Consider the following 20,488-nt stretch of genomic DNA (forward strand, 5'->3'; position numbering starts at 1 on the left):
TGGAGCTAATTAGTTGTATTGAACATTAAACTATGCCCATTCCCACCAGAAACTAATCTTTTTTCCTTTATTTGCTTTTAAAAATGATAATTTTGCTGCTGGGTCAAGAAAACAATACTGAGTTAGGTCTTTCTTTAGAGGACTGTAACAGTCCTTGGCCCTACTCTGTTCAACCTTTTAATCACTGAATGGAAGCATAGATGTTTATCAAATTTGCCAGAGACATGAAAGTGGGTAAGTACACTGAATAATATAATGAACATCCAGAAAGATTATGAAAGGCTGAATCTAGTGGGATTAAATTTAATAGCGTCTTACATTTGGGTTAAAACAATTGCCTGATTATAAGATTTTAGGGTAATGGATCAAAATTGCAAACTCATAAGTCAGTTGTGTAACATGATAGCAAGACAATCAAGACTTGCTCTTAAACTTGTGCTTCCAGAAAAACAAAAGTGAGGATCCTTCTGTCATTGGTCCCAATCAGGCCATACCTGAAATATGCTATTAGGAAAGTCAAACAGGAAGTGGAGTGGATATTGACCATCATCTGGAGGAGAGATTTGGAAAATACGAGGATCTTTGATAAAACCAGAGAAGATGAGATGAAATGAGGGAGATGGATGTGGTCACTGTCTTCAAGTTTAGAGGGCTGTTATGTTTAAGACCCAATTAAGAGATATTTTTCTTGCTTGCACAGGGCAGAATCGTCCAAAGATGAAAGTTTCAGACAGTTCTAGTAGGGTTAGAAAGGGAAAAAAATTTTTCCCTCACAATTAAAGCTGCCCTGAGGTATAATGGACCGTTTTAGGAGGCTCTGGTGGGAGGGCTTCAAAGAAGGATCTTGTAGAAAGTTATATACAGGTTGGACAAATCACCTCTGAAGTTTGTTTCCAGTCTGGAGAGGGATTCTGAATTCTGGAGCAGAGTTACAGAGGAAGGGAAACTGAATTATTGGAAGATCTTTTGTCCGGATGGAACTGTGACAGACAAGGTAGTTGCTTGTTGGAGGTGGTTGGAGGATCCGCTGGGATCTGAGGGGAGGGGCTCCTTGCAGAGAGGGGCTGTCAAAGCTGGGGCTGGGAAAAACCACTGGAGAGCCAGGTTGTGCGTGGGGGTGGGGTGGGGGGACCTTGGGGTAGATGGGCGGGAGGTAACCAGTCCCCTTCCCCTCCCTCGGGGCGGGTTGGCGCATGCCCCCAAACTCACGGTGCTGAGTGCGGATGCAGCGCAGTCGTGGCCCGATAGCCCGCAAGGAGGTGGCACGTCGGTCTGGCTGTCTCGGGCTCCAGCATGTTCACCTCCTCCCGAAGAGGCTTCTCCATCGAGGCGCTTGTGGGAACTTCCGCCGAGCCGTTGCTACCCCCCGCGCCAGCCAAGCCCTGTGCTTCACCAGCCTGGGGGGCTGCCCGCCTGCTGGTCCTGGAGCCTCAGGCTCTCCCTGAGCGCGGAGCCAATGGTCGCCTGGGTCCGCCCCCGCCCGGCTCCCGGGACCTATGCAGTTGCTGCCCCTGGCTTCTACGAAGCCGCTTGTGGACACCGAGCTTCCCGGGTGAGTACGGCTGAGCCTCGGGAAGCGCGCCGTCGGGGAGGTAGCTCTAGGGGAAAGTATCGGACTTGTATCGTCCCGTTTCGCATCCCCTCAGTGGGATGGCGAGCAAATCACGTCACCTCTTTGTGCCTTAGTTTCCCCATCTGTAAAATGCGAGCAGGAACAGAGGGAGTGTGTATAGAAGGGCTGATGGAAGGAGAGAAAGGGTTTGGACTAGATGTCCTCTAAGCGAGCGCTTCTAATACACTCTGTTTATGGTAGTCGGGAAATTGTTGACCGGATGGAAAAGGATTGCCTTTCGCGTGGGAAGGGAGACTTGGGTTAGGTAGGGACCACTCCTCTGGGAGTGAGGACGGAGAGTTGAGGCAGAATGACCTTGTTGCCCCTGTGTCCAGGAACTGGGCATTTTGTACGGGGTGGGGCAGCACAATTAACGCGTAGAATAGCATCTCCAGCTGCCGGATGGCAACTCAATTTCCTTTTCTAGCTCCGATCCTGCGGGGGAGGCAGTTCTAGGATTACTATTCCTATTCTGTAGATGAAATAACAGTTTCAGAGAAGGGAACATGCTTGTTCAAGGTCACAAAAAGCCGATCGCGACCCAGAGTCTCATTAAAAATATAGTTCTTATTCCATCTCCCTCCGATCCTGTCGGACAGCGCAGGAGAAGCGGTAGTGGGTCCGTGGTCACTTTGGGGATGGAAAGTTTCATTTAGAAGTTGGCTTTCCTCGTGGGGTGCAGAACGTAAGGAGTTGCAGGGGGAAGGGGGCTGGAGATCGAGGATCCTAGCTAGGGGGTGGTACCAAAGGAAATGCTTGCCTCTCTTTTCACTTGTAGAAAAGAGCAGTATGACATGGTATGGGAAGTTAGGGCGTAGAGGGGAGAAAAGAGGGGTGGGGAAGAAGGGAGAAGTTTCCAAGGCTTTCTCCTTCAAGTCACTGCTATAGCCTTCAGTCTCAGTGTCTGGACAGCATTGGTCATTCACTACATAGTTTCCTGTGATCATTCTGTAGGTAAGAATATCTTTCTAGGAACTGAGGGCACTGCTTAAAAATCACCTTACCAAAGCTCAGTACTAATGATTCCTATTACCAGTAATTTAAGGCTCCTAAAACATTTTCCTTAAAAAAAAAAAAAAAAAAAAAAAAAGCCTGGGAGGCAGCTGGAGTAAATATGATACCCATTTCCCAAATGAGGAAAATTTTAGCAATGTTAAATGACTTGTTCAGGGACACAAAGTATCAGAACCAGGATTCTTTCCCTGAGGTTACCCACACAAGATAAAGCAACTGACCAGATCTATGCATACACAGCCTGGTAGCCCAGGATCCAAGAGCAGCAGGAACCCTACCAGCCAGTTCTCTTCTGCAGCCATTCTAACAGAGGTTAGACAGCTTCCTTTCCTTGTTTTATCTCCAACTTCAACCAGTATCCAATGTACTCCACTGAAATCTACAGAGATAGAGCCTTTAGACCCAAATTTTCCCTCATTTGTTGATTAATCCCTTTTGACTTCGGAAGTGGAAATGGTGAAAGTGTCACAGAAATATTGGCAGAACCTAGGAACTTCCATTCTCATTCTGCTTAAGTGTGCCCTACATTTCCCTTTGTGGAAGCATTAACAATGAGAGCAAAGAAGTAGCTGGTAGAAGTAGTCTTAGGACTTAGAACTGAAAGGGTTCTTAAGACACCCTTTTTTTTTTTTTAAACACCTTTATTTTACAGCAAGGTCTTCAGGGTCATGCAGATCAATGATGAGATTGAAAATAGGATTTTAACAAAAGTCCTAAGGACTCTAAATCTAACACTTGATTTTATAGAAATGGGAGCTATTATTAACGATTATTGTTCCACCTAAACATCAATACCAGGATGGGCTTAGAGCAAGGTCTTGGGGAACTGGGGAGAAAGGATGAGGATGCTATTCTATACTGTCCTGACAACCAAATAGAAACATTTAGGGTTTCTTGGACACTAGCTGGGAAAAGTTAACCAGAGAATACTGGGGCTTTTCTTTTCAAACAGGAGAAGTCCATTCTCCTGAGAGCCTGCTGCTTTGTGGGCCCTTTACTCGAAAGCCCAAAAGGATCCGGACAGCTTTCTCCCCATCCCAGCTCCTGCGGCTGGAAAGAACCTTTGAGAAAAACCACTATGTAGTGGGAGCAGAGAGGAAGCAGCTTGCAAACAGCTTGTGTCTAACGGAAACTCAGGTATTGTTTTTTTGGTGAAGGGGAAGGGAAGAGGAGGGAAGTCATTTCTATATTATACACATCTCCCTCTGGTTCCCCTGTTATGTCCAGGAACAAGAACTTGAATGAAAAGGAGCATATTCTTCTCAAGGACAAGTCAAAAGAGCTCCTTGGTGTAATTAGCATACATAAACTCCAAGCCCTGTCTAATCACAGGCATGTAAATTCCTTATTTCTCAGGGGTCAGAAGCAGTATTTTATTAGGGAATAGGTAGATGAGAGAATAGTGGGAGGATCCAAAGCACACTATTCAGACATCAGTATTAATAAAAAGACAAATGTGGTGAGAGGAAATGTAGTGCAAAAATTTAAGTGCAGAATTCCCTGGAACTAGAGTGCCCTATACTCCCTAGACACAAAAGTACAAAGGGATAGAGGATATCTTGTCTGTATGAGGAGGGTTAGACTATCAGTTTGGGGAGGTGTAATCTCACTAGATTCCTCCTGCAGGTCAAAGTATGGTTCCAAAATCGTCGAACAAAACACAAAAGGCAGAAGATGGAGGAATGCCCAACAGCAGAAGAGAAGAGGAAGAATGGACCGCTCATGAGTCAGTGGCAAGTGGCTGCTAGGCAGGGCACTGATGAGGACATTGATGTGACATCTGAGGATTAAGCATACTCTTGGGGACTGGAAGGTGCCCTCTCATGAAAGAATGCTTGAGGCCTGGCTGTGGGACAAGTTTGATGGCAGAAGCAATACCTCTTTGATGAGGCAGACAAGAGTTTAGGAATTTTCCAATATCTTAACCACTTGGAATCTGATTTTGAGACTGACACCCACTCAAGATTGCTAGGTAAAAAATTGGAAAAGATGAAAGTCTTCTTCAGAGCTGAACACATGCCTGTAATTCCTTCTGAGATAGCTGAGGCTTCTGGATCTCAGGATCTCTGAGATACATGGTGTTAATCAAGTGTCCAAATCTGGCACAATATGGTGAACCTCCAGTAGCTAGACACCACCAGGTTGCTTAAGCAGCCAAGTGGCAGCTCTGGTTGGAAGCCAAGTAGGAATTGTTTCATTACTTGGCTTCCAAGTAGGTCAGTTCCCATGCTGATCCGTAGTGGAACTGGGCCTGTGAATGGCCACTATACTTTCATTCTGGCTATGATAAGGAGACTGTCTTCAAAAAAATTTAGTTTTCATAAGAAATTTGCATTGCTATGAGAGTATAAGCTAGAGCTCCAGATAACTACATTGACGATAAAAGATGGAGCTACCTCATTTAACAGTAATGAGAAGTACAAAGGTTGGAGTAGTCTAAAAGAGACTGTCAGAGGAAGCTGATTTCCAGGCCTGGCCCATTTCTGACCCATCACCACCTATCTGAACTAGGTTCTCTCAACCATGCTTACTTCCCTTCATTCCATCAGTCACTTCAGATTAAGGAGTCAGAATGAGAAAAGGAGACTTGGAATCTACTCAGAAAACCCAATCTTTTTTAACTGGTATACAAGGAGTATCCTGGTGTTTCATTACTTATGTACAAAGATACATTTGGGTATATTGGTTATCTGTATATCTATTGATTTGTTCAGTTCTGTCTTGTCTCTGTGATCCAGAGTGTGAGTGTGTGTATATATGAATGGATCTGTGATCCCATGCCTGAGGTCCTTCTGTTCATTGTTGCAGAGCCTATCCCAAAACATCTTTTCATCTTGTATGATACCTGTCTGTTCTCCCATACATCCTCCACAGAGTACTTCTCAATGTACTTTTGCTAGGTCTTTCAACATTTCATAGATACCAGTGAAACACTTGGGTTGGATACTCCGTTTTGCTATACAATGAGGTTCTGCTCCTTTTCCAAATATACATTTCCTGAATACTATCCCTCTTGCAACTTGAAAATGTGAAAATACAGCATGGCCTGTGTACACCAGCCATCTATTGAAACAATTTCCTTGTAACTCTGTTCCCAGCTCTTTGATTTTAACAGTATCACCAAGCGAATGTATGGAATTTTATGCCAGGGAGCTGCAAAACACATTTTCCCAATTATAATGCAGTCTTCTTCCTGTTATCGAGTTCTAGGCCTATCATATTTATATGTAATGTCCATCTCAGATGTGTACTGATGGAGTAAGAGAAAGTTTTAAGTTTAATTGGGAATACTATAAGCTTCCCTATTATGTCATTCCCTAAGATGAGATGGATACTATTCTAAGGCTTATCCATTTTCTTGACACATAGTTAGCACTTGAGTCCCTTCTCATTCTTTGGTAGCCGCCTATTGTGTGGGCCATAACTAAGAAAGCAAGTTTGGATTTCATGACAATATCAACATGTTTCTGACAAATCCCTCTCCTAGGGCTAGTAAGAGTGGTTGCCAATAATCCCTCTGTTATATACTTCCTTCAGGTTAACAAGGAAAATGGAATAAATCTGCCTTGCCTATATGAATTATCCCTCACCTATATACAAAGTTTGGCCTGTGAATTTTCAAAGTAATGCTTGAATCAGAAGGGAATATTTATTCCATTTAATGTAAAAAGTATCTTGGTGCATAAATTGACCATGTCATATCTTTTCTATGCTGGGATGAGGAGGGAAGTTTATTAAGGGGAAAAGGTGATTTATAACAAATAATCAAATATATCAAAAGATATATTGCTAAGAACCCCCTTACTAGTGGACATTACTTTCCAAGAGGTTTCAGATATATATTTTCTACTCTGTTTTTGCCTTAATTTTTTGAGTAAAATCTGAATACTTCGATTTAGAACTCTTTCTTCCAATTTGCTATGATTGATATGTGTCAGGTACAATTAATCACTTTTTTGTTAATCAGATGCTATTCCCTTCATTTCTGCTTGTCTGCTAACAGCTGGAGTGCTCTCTACATTAGTCATTTCTCCTTAATACTCAATTAAAACCATGCTGTTTGCAGAATATTTTCCCTTAAAAATAACCCAGCCATATTTCCTTAAAGAGATTAAAACCAAGTTATTGATTTCTCCTCTCTCATCTTGTTAACCATCTCTTCTAAGGATAAACAGTTCTGTTAAGGGTAAAATTCAGTTCTCAAGTCTTATATTGTAATTCTGTTAAGTTTGCTATTTTAATACATTTTATTGATAACCTTTGTCATATTACTATCATTCCTGGAAACTGCCCTCTACCACATACAACTTGCCTGCCCTGTTAAGAAAAAAACCTACCAAATAGTGACCAAATCTGACGACATATACAACTTTTGGCTTGTATTGTCTCCTATTTTCATGCCCCAAAGAGGTAGTTATGTTTCATTATCCTTTCTCCAGGACCATTATTCTTTTGGTTTTGCTTATTTTACTCTTTATCAGTTCATCAAAATCTTCCCATGTTTTTCTGAATCCTTTGTTAATAGTCATTCCTTGCTGTATAATTATATTAAACATTCACATAACAGGTTTTTCAACTATATTTCAAATCTATTTCCATTTCTAGTTCTTTGTTACAACATTGCTACTGTGAATATTTTAGAATATACTGGACTTTTCTGTCTTTGATCTTTTTGAATTAATTGATTCACTACTAGAATATATGAATAGGCTACCCTGGAATAACTCCCAATTAAGATGTAAGATAGTTGGAAGTCAACTCCAAAAATATTGTATTAGTGTGCTTTTCTTTTTTATATAACTTTTTATTTTTTAACATTCACCTTTGCAAAACCTTGTGTTCCATATTTTCCCCCTCTCTCTCCCCTACCCTCTCCCATAGACAGCAAGCAATCTAATATAGGTTAAACATGTGCAATTCTTCTAAATATATTTCCAAATTCATCATACTGCACAAGAAAAATCAGATCAAAGAAAAAAACATGAGAAAACAAAACAACAACAACAACCAAAGTGAAAATACTATTATTCTTTGATCCACATTCAGTCTCCATAATTCTTTTTCTGGATGTGGATCTCTCTTTCCATCACAAGTCTATTGGAATTTCCTTGAATCACATTGTTGAAAAGGGCCAAATCCATGACAATTTATCATTATTTAACCTTGTTGTTGCTATGTACAGTGTTCTCTTGATTCTACTCACTCAGCATCAGTTCATGCAAATCTTTCCAGGCTTTTCTGAAATAAGCCTGCTTGTCATTTCTTACAGAACAATAATATTCCACTACATTCATATATCATAACTTATTCAGCTATTCCCCAACTGATGGGCGCCCACTCAATTGTCAGTTCATTTAGTGTGCCTTTCTTCCATTGCCTCTGACCATTTTGTTGTTGACTATCTTTCCTAAATTATATAGTTTTGAATTACTTTTCTTCTATTATGTATTTTCAAATAGTCACTTATTTTTAGTACCTGTCAGAGCAGTTTCTTCAACTCCTTTGACTATTGGAGAATGGCTCTTGGTATTTTACATTTTTGACAATTTGCTATATATTCTTTGCTTTTATCATTGATATTTGATTTAATTTCCCCCTCTCCATTACAGTTTCTCTTATTCTATTTTATTTGATTTTGTTTGTACAAAAGTTTTAAATTTTTTCTATAGTCAAAATGGTGTGTTTTGTTTTTCATACTTTCTTCTATTCCTTGTTTAATAAAAACTCTTCTCCTGTATTCTTAACCAAAAATAGATGTGATTACAAAAGATAAAATATAATTTCTATTACATGGAATTGAAAGCTTTTCTATTAGCAAAAATAATGCAACTGTGATAAGAAAGCTGTTGATAAGGAAAAAAAATTAAATCAAATATTTCTGATAATTATCTGGTAACCATAACATATAAATAACTAATTATATAAGGTCAAAAACTATTCCCCAGCTAATGTGATAAAAAGGATATATGAACTGTTTTTAAAAGAATTACAAACAGTTAAAGACACTAGTGATTGTCCCAAATCACTAATAACACAAATGCAAATCAGAATGACTCTGAAATGTCATTTCATATCCAGGAAACTGACAAAAATGGTAATAGGTAATGGTGGAGTGACTGAAGAGAGGCATATTGTTATAATTTTCATGGAACCGTGAATTGGTTAAATTATTCTGGAAAGCAGTTTGGAATTTTGCCAAGAAAATTACTAACATGTCCATATCTTTTGACTCAAGGATCTTACTGCTAAAATTATAAGGTCAAAGACGAAAATAAAATTAATATTAATCAAAATATTAGCAAAGAACTGGAAATGATGTAGACGCCTGCCATTTGGGAGATGACTAAACAAATGGTGGTACTTGATTGCAATGGATTATTATGCCATAAAAATTATGTTCACCAAAATTAGGTAACTGCAAATAAAAACTCCTCTAAGGTTTTATCTCACCTATCTTATTGGCAAAATTGATGGGGGAAAAAAAACAAACGAGTTGGAGGGGCTTTGGGAAAATAAGCTCAGTAATTCATCATTGAATCCAGTTATACCATTACTAGGCCTGTTTTCCAAATAGATCAAGAGAAAAAGGAAACATACACATACCACATATATATGCATATATATGTATATATACATATATATATATATATACATACAAAAAATGATTATGGCAGTTCTTTTATGGTAGCAAAAATACTGGGAACTAAATGGATGTTGGTTTGTTGGGGAATGGATTAAAAAATGATCTATGAATGGAATGGAATATTATTGCATTCAGAGAAACCAGGGAAAATCTGTAATGTGATGGAAAGAGTGCAACAAAGAGAATATTTTAAAAAACCATTATAAAGAAGACTTGAGAATTCAGATTTATAAACAACTATGATACCAGAAGATTGATAAGTCATATGTCTTAGATTAACTTGTGGATTTGTTCTCTTAAACTATGCTTATTTATAACAAAACCTTTCCCTCCCCTACCAGTATCCCTCCAGGTAAATTGGAGGAAGGTAAGGGAAAATATGAATAGCCAAAAAAAAAAAAATGGATAGAGGGTTGAGAATTTTTTAAATGGAGAAAAGGTCTGAAACAGACAGACAAGCAGGAAAGCTTTGAAAACTACAACTTCAAACTTATATCCTTGAAAAGAAAGTTTCAATAACAGAGATCTGCAATTTCATGTTCAACCCTCTTTTTCTGTTCTACTATGTATACATAAATACGCATTTTATTTAGTGTTTGGTTAAGTTCAGAATAGAAAGAAATTTTTAAAAATATATTTTAAAATATTACAGATTCAAAGAAGCACGGGAAGACTTATGTGAAGTGAGGCCACGTAAGCAGAACTAAAAAATATGACAAATGATTTAAATGGAAAGAACAACAACAAAAAAACAACCATAAAGACAAAATTAGGCCCAGAAGAAAAGATGAAAAAAAATTCCCTCCCCTCATCTGCAGAGGTAGGAATTATAGATATGCTACATTGCATGCAACATAGGACATATTGTATTTAGTTTTAACTGCTTTTTTCCCCTTCTGTTTGTTGTTATAGAGAATAACTCTCCAAGTAAGGGAAAAGGATAGAAGACATATTTTTAAATGGAGGTGAAAAATAAGATAGCAATAAAATTAAAAAAAAAAACCTGAGTTTTTCCAATAGTCATAAAAAGTAAAAGATACTTCCTTCCATTCTCTTCTAATTTTTTTATGTTAAGTTTCTTTTATATTTAGGTTATATATCAATTTTGAGCCTATGTTGTAATGGTCTAAATCTAATTTCTGCCAAACTGCTTTCCAGTTCTTTCAGCTGTTCCCTTTGAAAAGGAGTCCTTCACTAAGCAATCTATATTCCCAAGTGCATCTACTATTGGAATACCATGTTCAATTACTCCTTTTTCTTGATTTTCTGATTTGTTCCTTTAATGGATTTTTCTGTTTTTTTCACCAGTACTAAATTGTTTTTAATAATTGTTTAGAGACCAAAAATGCAACTAATACTATGTTCCCTTATTACTTTTCTCTATTTCTTTTATATTCCAAATTAATTATTTTGTCTAAATCGATAGTTTCTCTTTGGTAATTTCATTAGTATACCACTAAATCAATAAATTGAATAAGGTGGTATCGTTTTTATTATGTTACCACAGTCCAACCACGAGCAGATTATCTCTTCAATTATTTATCTTCCCTTCTGTAAAGTGCTTTTAGCTATATTTGTGTCTTGGGTTAATAAATTAACTCCTATTTTATGCATTCTGTAATTTTGAATTTTTTGGGTTTTATTAGTACCATATAGAGTGGTACTGATGATTTTTGTGGATTTATTTTGTATTTTGCTACTTAACTCAAAGTTAATAGTCTTACTTTACCAATTCTGATTTTTCTCTTCTGTTACGTATCCTTTTTGCTATTACTTATACCTTCAATTCTGTTTCTCTTGCATTTCTGTTACAGCTAGCATTTCTAGAATCAAATCAAATCACTAGGGAGGGGGAACATCCTTATTTTGCACATTTGTACTGGGAAAGCTTTTAAGTGTTTCTCTGTTGTAAAAACTAGGTCTTACTTTCAAAGATATGCTTTTGATCATATTAAAGAAGTACTGCCTGGTAGCTCATTCTTGTGGAGTAGACAAAATGCAGAAGGAAATAGCTATTCTGAATGCAATGTGGCAGAGTATAAACAATTGATTTAGAGGAACTCGGTTTAAAGCTAGAATCTACTACTTATCACTCACATCACCTTGGATAAGTTTACTTCTATTTCTAAAACAAAAGGGTCTGCACTTTATGGATTGTAAATTCATTATTCCTAATTCTGCCCTTTGAGACCAAGAATAAATCTTAATCCCCTTTGCACTGCACTGATCTCTATCAATCTTTAAGCTTATCCCCAAAGAATCCCAGAACAGTGACCTTATTAGCTTCTGATAGGCACATCCCAAAAACTTTTTGTGTTTGTTTTCTGAAGATTGTAGGGTGATATATAAAATTTAAGGTAAGAGTTGAGGGGATAATTTGTTTACTTCTCGCCTCTCCTACCAGTAAGATCAGGAGACAGGATCTGGAAAGCAAAGTGAACCAACTTATTTCTAAGTTGGACTCTTCTAGTTTAGTTGCCACATTTGGGAGCTCACTCCAAAAATACATAAAAATTTCTGTTATCTCATCACACCTACCTCTCTTCCTGCTGCTGTCCAAGTATTAACACATACTTTCATATTCCCAAGTATTGATATATCTATTTTCATAGGAATATGTCAATTAATGATGGGAATTGGGGGAAAAGCTATTGGTTACATCCAGATATTTTTTGTTCCCTTGTCTTGAGAGGATCTAGGATACCGTTCTTCTTGCTAAAGTATAGGTCATTTCCCATGAAATTTTGTACCATTATAATGTTACGTACCACTGATTTCATCAATTTGGACATAAATGAGGATTGGTAGGACTCTCGATTCAACCTTGTAGACTTCATGTCATTGCACCATTTCTACAACCTGTTGTGAATAGAATGGGACAAAGGACCTGAATTCAGTGACTAATATTTGTTTATAACCTTGATATATTCTCTGTAGATTTGGCCTAGAAAAGTTGTCTAAGCACTCAAACAGAAAAGAGGCCACTAATCTGTACATTAAGATTCTTGCTGGTGCATAAGGACTTAAGTTTTAAAATGTAAATTATTGATGTTATATTGTATTTTTATTTTGTTAAATTTACCAGTTTATCTTTAGACTCTGGGGTGCTATACGCCACATGGAGCAGTGTGTTCAACACCTCTGGTCTAGGTTACAGGAGATGGATGTTTCTGGGCTAAATGTAAATCAGAACATTACACTGTGGCTCACAAATACTATGTAGTGTCTTTCCTATGCTGGCTACTGGAAGTGATCTGGCTCATTATGGAATTTTTAAGGCTACAGAGACTCTAAAATGATCCTTGGTCCAATAGGCCAAAAAAATTTGCTGTCAAAGTTTCAGAAGAGAAGTAAAAATAGCCTTGTTGTAAAGTGTCCACATGAAATGACACACTATGAAAATCCAGATTAAGTCACAAAATCACTGATTTAGGGCTGGAAGGAATACTAGATGTTATTTAAATCAATGCCCTTTTTAAAAGATGAGGACAAGTAATGTACCCAAGGTCACAAAGGTACTACAGTCACTCAGAGCAGGTCCTCCTTTTTATTAAACTACAAGTTGTGAACAGTACTATTGAGGACCACTGTCTGACAACATGCTCTATATCCATATGCATGCAGGCTATATATATATATGGACATATATATCCCTATCAAAGTCAGAGGAGCTATGTGTGCATAACTATTCCCTACTTATTTCCCCTGCTTGGTTTCAGAATACCAGATCAAACATTTGTCTTACCTTTCACTGACCAGCATTTTTGTTCTGCACCCTATAACTGTTTAGTAAATGAATTACAGAATTAAATGAGTTTTAGGGAAATCCCTTACAGAGGGGAGTCAAAGGAGTTCCCTGACTGAAGGTAAATACTCTTTTTAGTAGATTTCTAATATGGTTACAAGTCAGGACCCCAGAATCTGTATAGAACTAAGCCTGTACCAACTAGGAATAGCAATAGGAAGATGATGGAAGGAACAAAGATTTTTTTCTACATGAAATATGGTGCATTTTAAAAACATGTTTAGCATGTATATATGGGTCAAGGTTTTTCTTTTCTTTTTTTTTTTTTAAACATAAGCCGGTAAGTAAAAAGACTGTTACAGCAGGAATAGTCATGCATCAGGGGGATAAACCTAAACAGCTAAGACATGAACCATAGCAATGGAAACCCTTTGATGAATTCTGCTGCTTCTTTGAAACAGGCTCTTTAGGAACCTCCTGCTCTGGGGAGAAGGAAGGAGAAGATGAACAGTATGTCTTGCTAGTATGTAGACTATTCTGGGATGTACAGTCTAAGTTCTCTGAAAAGATCTCCCAAAAATCTTCACAGTCCCTTTCCTTCGGGAGGCTCGATTTCTTTTTGCTGAATGGAGTAAGTGCTTTGCTGGCCAGGTCCGGAGGCTCTTGGTGTGGCAGCCGGAGTAAGGAAGGTGACATGGTTGGATAGCTACTTGAATGCTTTGGTATCGAACTAATACCATCTGCACATTGATTTAAATCCTGGAATATCTCTTGGCAGGAATGAAGTCTGAACCCCAAGCCTTGAGTAGTGTCTTGTGTGTTGACATCTGTTTCCAGGGCCAGCATAACAGGTGATGCTAATGGATTTAACAAAAAGAAAGAGCGAAAGGAAGAAAGAAACACACACACACACAAAAAAAAAAAAAAAAACTAGAGGCAATAATTCACCCACTCCAAAGTTAACTGGTTTGGAGTAAAGACTTTCTGAAAACTCAGAAAGTGAATATAGGTTGTTGTAAAAACAACAAGCATTTATTACATGTCTACTATGGACAATGCAGTGTACTGGATGTGGGATATACAAAAACAAAATGAAAAATTAACCCTTGCCCTCAGGGAACTTACATTTTACTGGAGAAATACAACATATACCCAGATAATTAACGATAAGATAAGCTGAAGGGGGGGGGGGGAAGAAGAGAATTAAACATGGGGAATCAGAAATGCTTCTCTTAAAAGGTGGCACACTGCCCATCTTGGATTCCAAGAGGCAGATGTGAGAAAGGAATGCATTACCTAGTTTGGATAATAGTTTAACTAGGTTGTGACAGTTTTTGGATGGTTAATTAAAGAGTTTTAATTTTATCCTAGAGGCAACAGAGACCACTGAATATTATTGAACAAAGGAGTGTCATGGTGAGACCTGTGCTTTAGAAAGATGATTTTGGCATTTATGTGTAGACTGGATTGGGCAGGAAAAGAATTTCAAGTAAGGAGATTAGGAGGTAATGAACTGAACTAAGATAGTGAGAGGAAAAAAGGGGACCAATTTAGGAGATATATTATGGAGACAAAATTGACAAGATTTGTAAACTGACTGGCTATAATGTGTGAGAGAAAAGTGAAGAGTTAATGATTCCAAGATTACAAACCTGGGTGAAAGGTAGGGTATAAATGAACTCAACAGAAACAGGAAAGAAGTTTTGGAGGAAAGGCAAGTTCAGGCCCCTTCTCCAAAGATATAGGTTCAATTATGGAATGTGGAGTTTGAGGTGCCAAGGAATATTCAGGAAGAAATATCTACTAGGCAGTTGATGATGTGGAACTCAGTAGAGAAATTAGGGTTTTATATATATATATATATGAATATGAGTCATCTCTATAGCAATTATATCTATAAAATAATTATCTCTATAGATGTGGCAGCTGGTGAAATCGCCACCAAAAAATGTGGAGAGAGAAGGAACAAGATAATCATATCCTTTGTGGATATCCTTCTCACTCCACTCCCCAAGAGATGGATAATGATTCAGCAAAGGAGAACTAAGAAGTAGTAGCGGTAGGACAAACAGGAGAACCAGATAATAGTGTATCAAGAATGCCAAAGGAATAGTTTTCAGGAGGAAGAAAGTAGGTCAATAATATCAAAAGCTACAAATAGATAAAAAGATCATACTGAGAAAAGGCCATCAGATTTAGCAATAAAGTGATCATTGGCAACTTTAGAGAAATGTAGTTATGGGATAAGATTGCTAAGCAGGAAATAGGAAAGCAAGAAAGTAGATATAAATGTAGACACTGTTTCCTAGAAGATTTGCTATGAAATGAAGGCAAGATTATAGAATGATACTTGAAAGGATGGGAAGGATAAGTGATTGTTTTTTTAATGGGGAAAATGTGAGCATGTTTGCAGGCAACAAATGAGCAGTCAGTAGATAAGGACTGCCTTGCAGTGATGAGATGCATTGAGATTAAAGTAATATAAAAATTGTACTGGGGCTTAATTAGTATTCTACAGCACAAGGAAAAGAGAAGGAAGATATTAGGAATAAGCCATGATTGGGCATGGGTCAAGCAAGTATGAATCAAAAAAAGCAAGAGAGTAAGAAAGTCACAAAGTCCTCAAGACACAGAGGTAACTAACTATAGAGTCAAGCATGGGAACAAAGGGAATGAAAACAAAATGGGGGAATGGATTGGAACAGTAGGTAGGGATGAAGTAGATGAAGGCATAGAAAGGGATTAAGAGAAGGGAAACAGGAAGAGATGTATTGAAAAGAGTTTGCAATATTAGTGAGGAATTTGAGAGTTTTAGATTACAAAGCTGTCAACTAATGATGAAATCAAGGATATGATCATCTCTGTGTGGTAGCAATGGGGTAAAGGTTAAGTCATGTGAGTTGAGGGGGTTGTTGAACTAGAAGGCCAGGATTTTTGAGGGGACATCAGCATTAATATTCCTGACCCCAAGTAAGTAAGTAAGTAGGGATTAAAGTAGAGAGGAAGGCTTTTACTGAATTCCTTGAGAAAGAAGCAGGAATGACCTAGGAGTCAATAGAAGACTGCATGCAACAAGGATTTAGATAGGGTGATATATGGACTGATGGAATAAACTTCAAAGGAGAACAGGTTACTGATAGCGGCAGAGGGGAGGTATGAAAATGGTAGGGAAGAACAAGAAGTAAACCACTAACCTAAGGTTAAGCTTAGTTATTATCATTATCAAATTAGAGAAAAGAATCCTCTCAATAACAACTCACCTCTAGCTGAAAATGTATGTCCTGAAGAACTGGGAGCAATAATTGATGCCTTCTCTGATTCATTAACATAGCTATAGTCACCAATACTGGACTGAAACAGGGAACAAACAGAGAATAATGGATCTTGTAGATGTGACAACCCTGTAGTTTCATGTGAGGTAGAAAGTATATTTCATAGTCATCTGGCAGGTTGCTAAATTGAAATCTGGTAAATTAATTAGCTTCAAGGCTGAGAGCTCACAATCCTAGTGACTATTAGCTGGAAATTACCCAAGTTTTGGTCCTAAAAGAAATTCTGTCCCTGTGTGAGGGTCAATGTTGCAGTGATTTAAGAGTTGCTTAAGACTAACTGTGCCATCCCCATAATCCTTATACTGTGGCTTTAAAGGGTATGCCCTTCCATATTTCCATTTACCTTGATACTGGTCAGAATTGTATCATTCTTTAGAGACTTAGGTGTAACAGGTTCTTTAAAAATAAGGGGAAAGCTGAAAAGATAAGAAAGCAAAGATGTTAGGAGATACAGATTCTTACCATAGGAAAGGAATTTGCTTTATAAATCTTGCTTCTCTTATTCATTAATCTGCTGTGGAGTTTGCCAAAGGATGACCATGATCCACTGTTTTTTGGAAAAACTGGTTCCCTGTCCTGGCCTGAAATCTCCATGAACTGAATACTGAGTTGTAGACGCCCAAGGTACTTGTTGGTCTTCCTGTTTTTGGACTGCAAGATGAACCACCTATGTGAAGAAAATTCCCAAGAAGTTACTGGAAGCTAGCACAACCATGCTACCTTGAATTGGTTTCTGCCATTTTAGGAATTGCCCACATACTATGCCAATGATACCACAACCACTGAAATCTTATTCTACACATAAAATGGATCTCTCAGGCAGCTAAAAAAGAATTTCCTCCTAGCTTCATGAAACCCAGCTTCCTCTTTTAACCTTTATTTCCCCCCTCTATGTTTTGGGGTCTGTTACCAAATATATTCTCTCTCAATAAAAATGTCTCTGATTTAAAGGAAATGAGTAACATGCTCAACAAAAGATTCTCTCATACAGAGAGGTCCTACAGAAACTGAAATTAATCAGAGATTAAATAGGTGACATGATAAATTATCCCCTTTGTTCTCCCTTTACACAAGGACATTCTTAAACTTCTAGAAGTAACAGGCCTCCATTATTCCATTTCTTTCCTTTCCCTTGATCACCAGGAATCTATATTCCTCCTTCCATTAATTTCATTGTTTTACCCATTCAATAGCGTGATCTCTGCTCTCATTTTCTTCTAGCTAACAGATTCTTCTTTCACTAAAAATGCAATTTTTGGGTTGTTTTTTTTCCCCCTATTGCTGAAGTGTATTCCCAGTAATAGCCTACTCTTGCTTACCAGTGGTAATGGAAAACTGAAACTCACGAATCCATAGTCAAACATTTCATTAGAGCCGATAATTTCAGCCTCTTCCCTCATTTAACCTTTTACCAGTTCAGATAACAGACTAACTGAATTTCATCTGGTGGAGAAATTGTTAATGAGTAGGTAGCAGCAGGGAAATTAAGGGCCTAAATAATTCAGACTAAAAAAGTATTCCCTAAATATTAATATTAATATATTAAATTTCTTGGTTTTATTTAGATATTTTTCCATTCTAGGATTACATAGCTACTTTCTAAAACAATTACAACTTCCTTTGAACCTTCATGGAAGAGGAAAACATTCATGGGTACAAGAGATTGGTTTAATATTTTGTGGTTTTTACTAAAAGCAGCCTATGCATAGTAGGAGATCCTGATATAAAATGGACATTTTATTGATTTACTTTAGAGTGATAGCCCTGCTAATTTACAAGGTCTTTCATCCTAAACTGACACCCTTACAGTGGATATTGACCTTGACACGATGATACATCTTTTATTCATTCATCCGTTACCCCTACTCCCTCCTGCTGAAGCAAAGACCTGATTCAGCAGAATGAGCAAGAGTTCCCAAAATCTCAAATCTCCCCATTTAAGTGTGTGGGAAAAGCCAAGCTCACTCATTGTTCCTCTTGGTTTTGTCTTGGAAAAGCTGCTTCAGAGAAATGGCTATCTGGCCCAGGAACTGGTCTGCAAACCACTGTGAATGATGCTTGACTGTTAAGATGAGGTTAGGATCCTCCCCCAAATCCAGTTTACTAGGCAACTGAAGAATGCAATCCTCTTTCCACTCAGGGCTCAGGTTGTGACGCACCACTGAGGTCATATATTTCTGTTTCTGGAGCCGGATGATCACAAAGGCATTGCTGAACCCAGAGCGTCCTTTGGCCTGTAGATTCTGAGCCCGAAGGACTGTCAACTGCACATGAGTTGGGCACCATTCTTTTTCCTTAACTGCCCTGTGGAGGAAAGAAACCAGTGATCACTGCAGCCATTTACCGTGCTAATTAGATCCTTCATCAAGAAATGCCCCCTAGTAGAGACCAGATTCAGATATACTTACAGGTGAGGTAGTCACTAGTGGCTCCCCTTAGAACCACTGGAGAGAGAAGGACTTTCTCCCCCTTCAGAGAGGGACCCTCTGAAGTGCTGGGAGCAGCAGCTTTCAAAAGGAAAGCCAGTCTGGGGCAAGGAGGGGGAAAGGTACTTTTTGCTAAGGTCAGTTTGGATGGGTTCAGAGGAGTGGAAGGGAAGAGATTCCTTCTTGCCAGGAAGCTTCCTTTTCTGGAAGCAGAGGCTCTGGGAACATGGTTCCCCCTTGGTATGAGAGAGAAGAGACACTCAGCCCTTCCTTCTCTATGTGGCAAATAGACATGAGGAAGCAATCTGAAGGAGAGTCTCCCTGTGTAAAAGCAGAAGCCTCCTCAGGGAATCCCTTTGTGGGGAAGCAGACGCACTCGAGGGATTCCCCTTCTATGAAAGCAGAGACCGGGAGGGAGAGACTCATATTTCCCTTTTGGAAAAACAGACCCCCTTTTCCCAGGGGCCCCCCTTAGAAGCACAGCCTCTGTTCCCTCTGTGAGGAAAGGGAGAGTCCCACGGGCTCCCTCGGGGAAGCAGAGAGCCCTCTCCCCGTGCCCTCTTAGAGATACTCTCCTTTAGGAGCTGCCCTTGAGGGAAACGGAGATCCAACCCCAGGGGGAGTCTGCTTATCCTTTGGGGGGAAGCAGACCCCATCCCCCATTCCTCTTGTGGGGACGCGAGGCCCCTTTCAAAGCACTCGTCCTGTGGGCAAGCAGAGGACCCCACCCCGCCTCCGTTCCCGCTCTCCTGGTGGCAAGGTTCCCGGGGGGACACCCCTCGTGTGAAGGTAGAGATGCTGGGGTGTCCCCTCCCGAGGACAAGGGCCGGAGGCAGGGGGCTGGTCCTTCCCGGGGGGGGGGGGGGGCTCGAGCCGCGCCGCGTCCGTTACCCCTCGTGGGGCGCGCGCTCCTCGTCCTGTTCCATTCGCTCTCAGGCCGGCAGCGCGCGCTCCGCCGGCTGAGGCTCCAGCTGTTCCTCCCACCCATCGCCGCGCACGCGCACAAGGAGGCTCTCTCCGCGGCTCGGCGCGTGCCCGGGCTCGGAGTGGGGGAGGGTCCCGGCGGCCCCTGCCCTCCGCGAGGGACTCCCTCACTGCTGTAGAGCCGGGCGCGGGATGCTTCGCAGATTGCACCGCGGGGGATGCGCGGGCCGGCCCCCTCCTCGCAGAGACGGGGAAACTGAGGCCCGCAGGGAAGGGCCGCCGCGTCAGGGCTCGGCTCCGACGCTCCAGCCGGGACGCGTCCGGCCTAGCTCAGGCTGCCTGCGCGGGGCCCTCGGGAAAGAACATTCTCCTAGAAGCCCGAGAGCCCCCGGGGCTGAGGGAGCCCCTTAGCCCCGGCGCTTTGGTGCCGAGGCAGCCAGCGGGGGCGCACGGCCCCTCGTGGCGCGCAGCCCTCCTAGAACCGGAGTAAGCGGCAATCGGAAATGCTTAACAAAGTACAACACAGAAAGCGCTGCAATGGAAAACTAAATCATACGCGCTCGCCGGGGTTTCCACTCAATCAGTGGCTTTCCCCTTTCAGTTTTGGGTTCGACACCACTGACTTCCGTGGACAGACCCTGGGACTTGGAGTTAAAACCTAGTTCAGACACACTAGCTGCACCCTATATTTCTCTAGGTCTCAGTTTCCTCCTCCGTAAAACGGATTCAGTGACCTCTAAGGTCTCCTCCGGCTCTAAATCTATAATTTTATGATTCCTTTCTGGGACTAAT

The 20,488-nt window shown here is 39.9% G+C and overlaps 2 protein-coding genes across 4 annotated transcripts; one reads left to right on the plus strand and one right to left on the minus strand.

Annotated features, from left to right (window-relative positions):
- Positions 1-1,139: 1,139 nt before the first annotated feature.
- LOC100923211 (homeobox protein EMX1) lies at positions 1,140-7,463 on the plus strand. The gene is made up of 3 exons (XM_023506717.2): positions 1,140-1,552; positions 3,579-3,763; positions 4,253-7,463. The coding sequence occupies exons 1-3, from the start codon at positions 1,294-1,296 to the stop codon at positions 4,415-4,417; spliced, it is 609 nt and encodes a 202-aa protein (XP_023362485.1). The 5' UTR covers positions 1,140-1,293; the 3' UTR covers positions 4,418-7,463.
- An 836-nt stretch (positions 7,464-8,299) lies between these two features.
- LOC100915642 (rab11 family-interacting protein 2-like) lies at positions 8,300-19,857 on the minus strand. 3 transcript variants are annotated; one of them, XM_031953776.1, is made up of 5 exons: positions 19,664-19,857; positions 18,312-18,650; positions 16,690-16,762; positions 16,275-16,365; positions 8,300-13,871 (listed from the first exon to the last, which is right to left on the minus strand). In XM_031953776.1, the coding sequence occupies exons 1-5, from the start codon at positions 19,696-19,698 to the stop codon at positions 13,393-13,395; spliced, it is 1,017 nt and encodes a 338-aa protein (XP_031809636.1). In that variant the 5' UTR covers positions 19,699-19,857; the 3' UTR covers positions 8,300-13,392. The 3 variants fall into 3 exon arrangements, with proteins under 3 accessions (XP_031809636.1, XP_031809635.1, XP_031809637.1); XM_031953775.1 differs by lacking the exon at positions 16,690-16,762 and adding an exon at positions 16,809-17,013 and having other exon boundaries at positions 19,664-19,850; XM_031953777.1 differs by lacking the exons at positions 16,690-16,762; positions 19,664-19,857 and adding exons at positions 16,809-17,013; positions 18,755-19,627.
- Between the last annotated feature and the right edge of the window lie 631 nt (positions 19,858-20,488).

The sequence above is a fragment of the Sarcophilus harrisii genome, chromosome 2, assembly GCF_902635505.1.
Source record: "Sarcophilus harrisii chromosome 2, mSarHar1.11, whole genome shotgun sequence".
NCBI lineage: Eukaryota > Metazoa > Chordata > Mammalia > Dasyuromorphia > Dasyuridae > Sarcophilus > Sarcophilus harrisii.

Excerpts from the sequence above, each read along its gene's own strand:
- LOC100923211 (XM_023506717.2), top strand. The coding sequence starts at position 1,294 with ATGTTCACCTCCTCCCGAAGAGGCTTCTCCATCGAGGCGCTTGTGGGA. Across the intron at positions 1,553-3,578 it reads GTGGACACCGAGCTTCCCGG|GAGAAGTCCATTCTCCTGAG; the intron begins GTGAGTACGGCT and ends CTTTTCAAACAG. Across the intron at positions 3,764-4,252 it reads TGTGTCTAACGGAAACTCAG|GTCAAAGTATGGTTCCAAAA; the intron begins GTATTGTTTTTT and ends TTCCTCCTGCAG.
- LOC100915642 (XM_031953775.1), bottom strand. The coding sequence starts at position 19,698 with ATGGAACAGGACGAGGAGCGCGCGCCCCACGAGGG. Across the intron at positions 17,014-18,311 it reads AAAACCAAGAGGAACAATGA|GTGGTTCATCTTGCAGTCCA; the intron begins GTGAGCTTGGCT and ends TTCTTCACATAG. Across the intron at positions 16,366-16,808 it reads AAGCAAATTCCTTTCCTATG|TCCAGTATTGGTGACTATAG; the intron begins GTAAGAATCTGT and ends TCCCTGTTTCAG.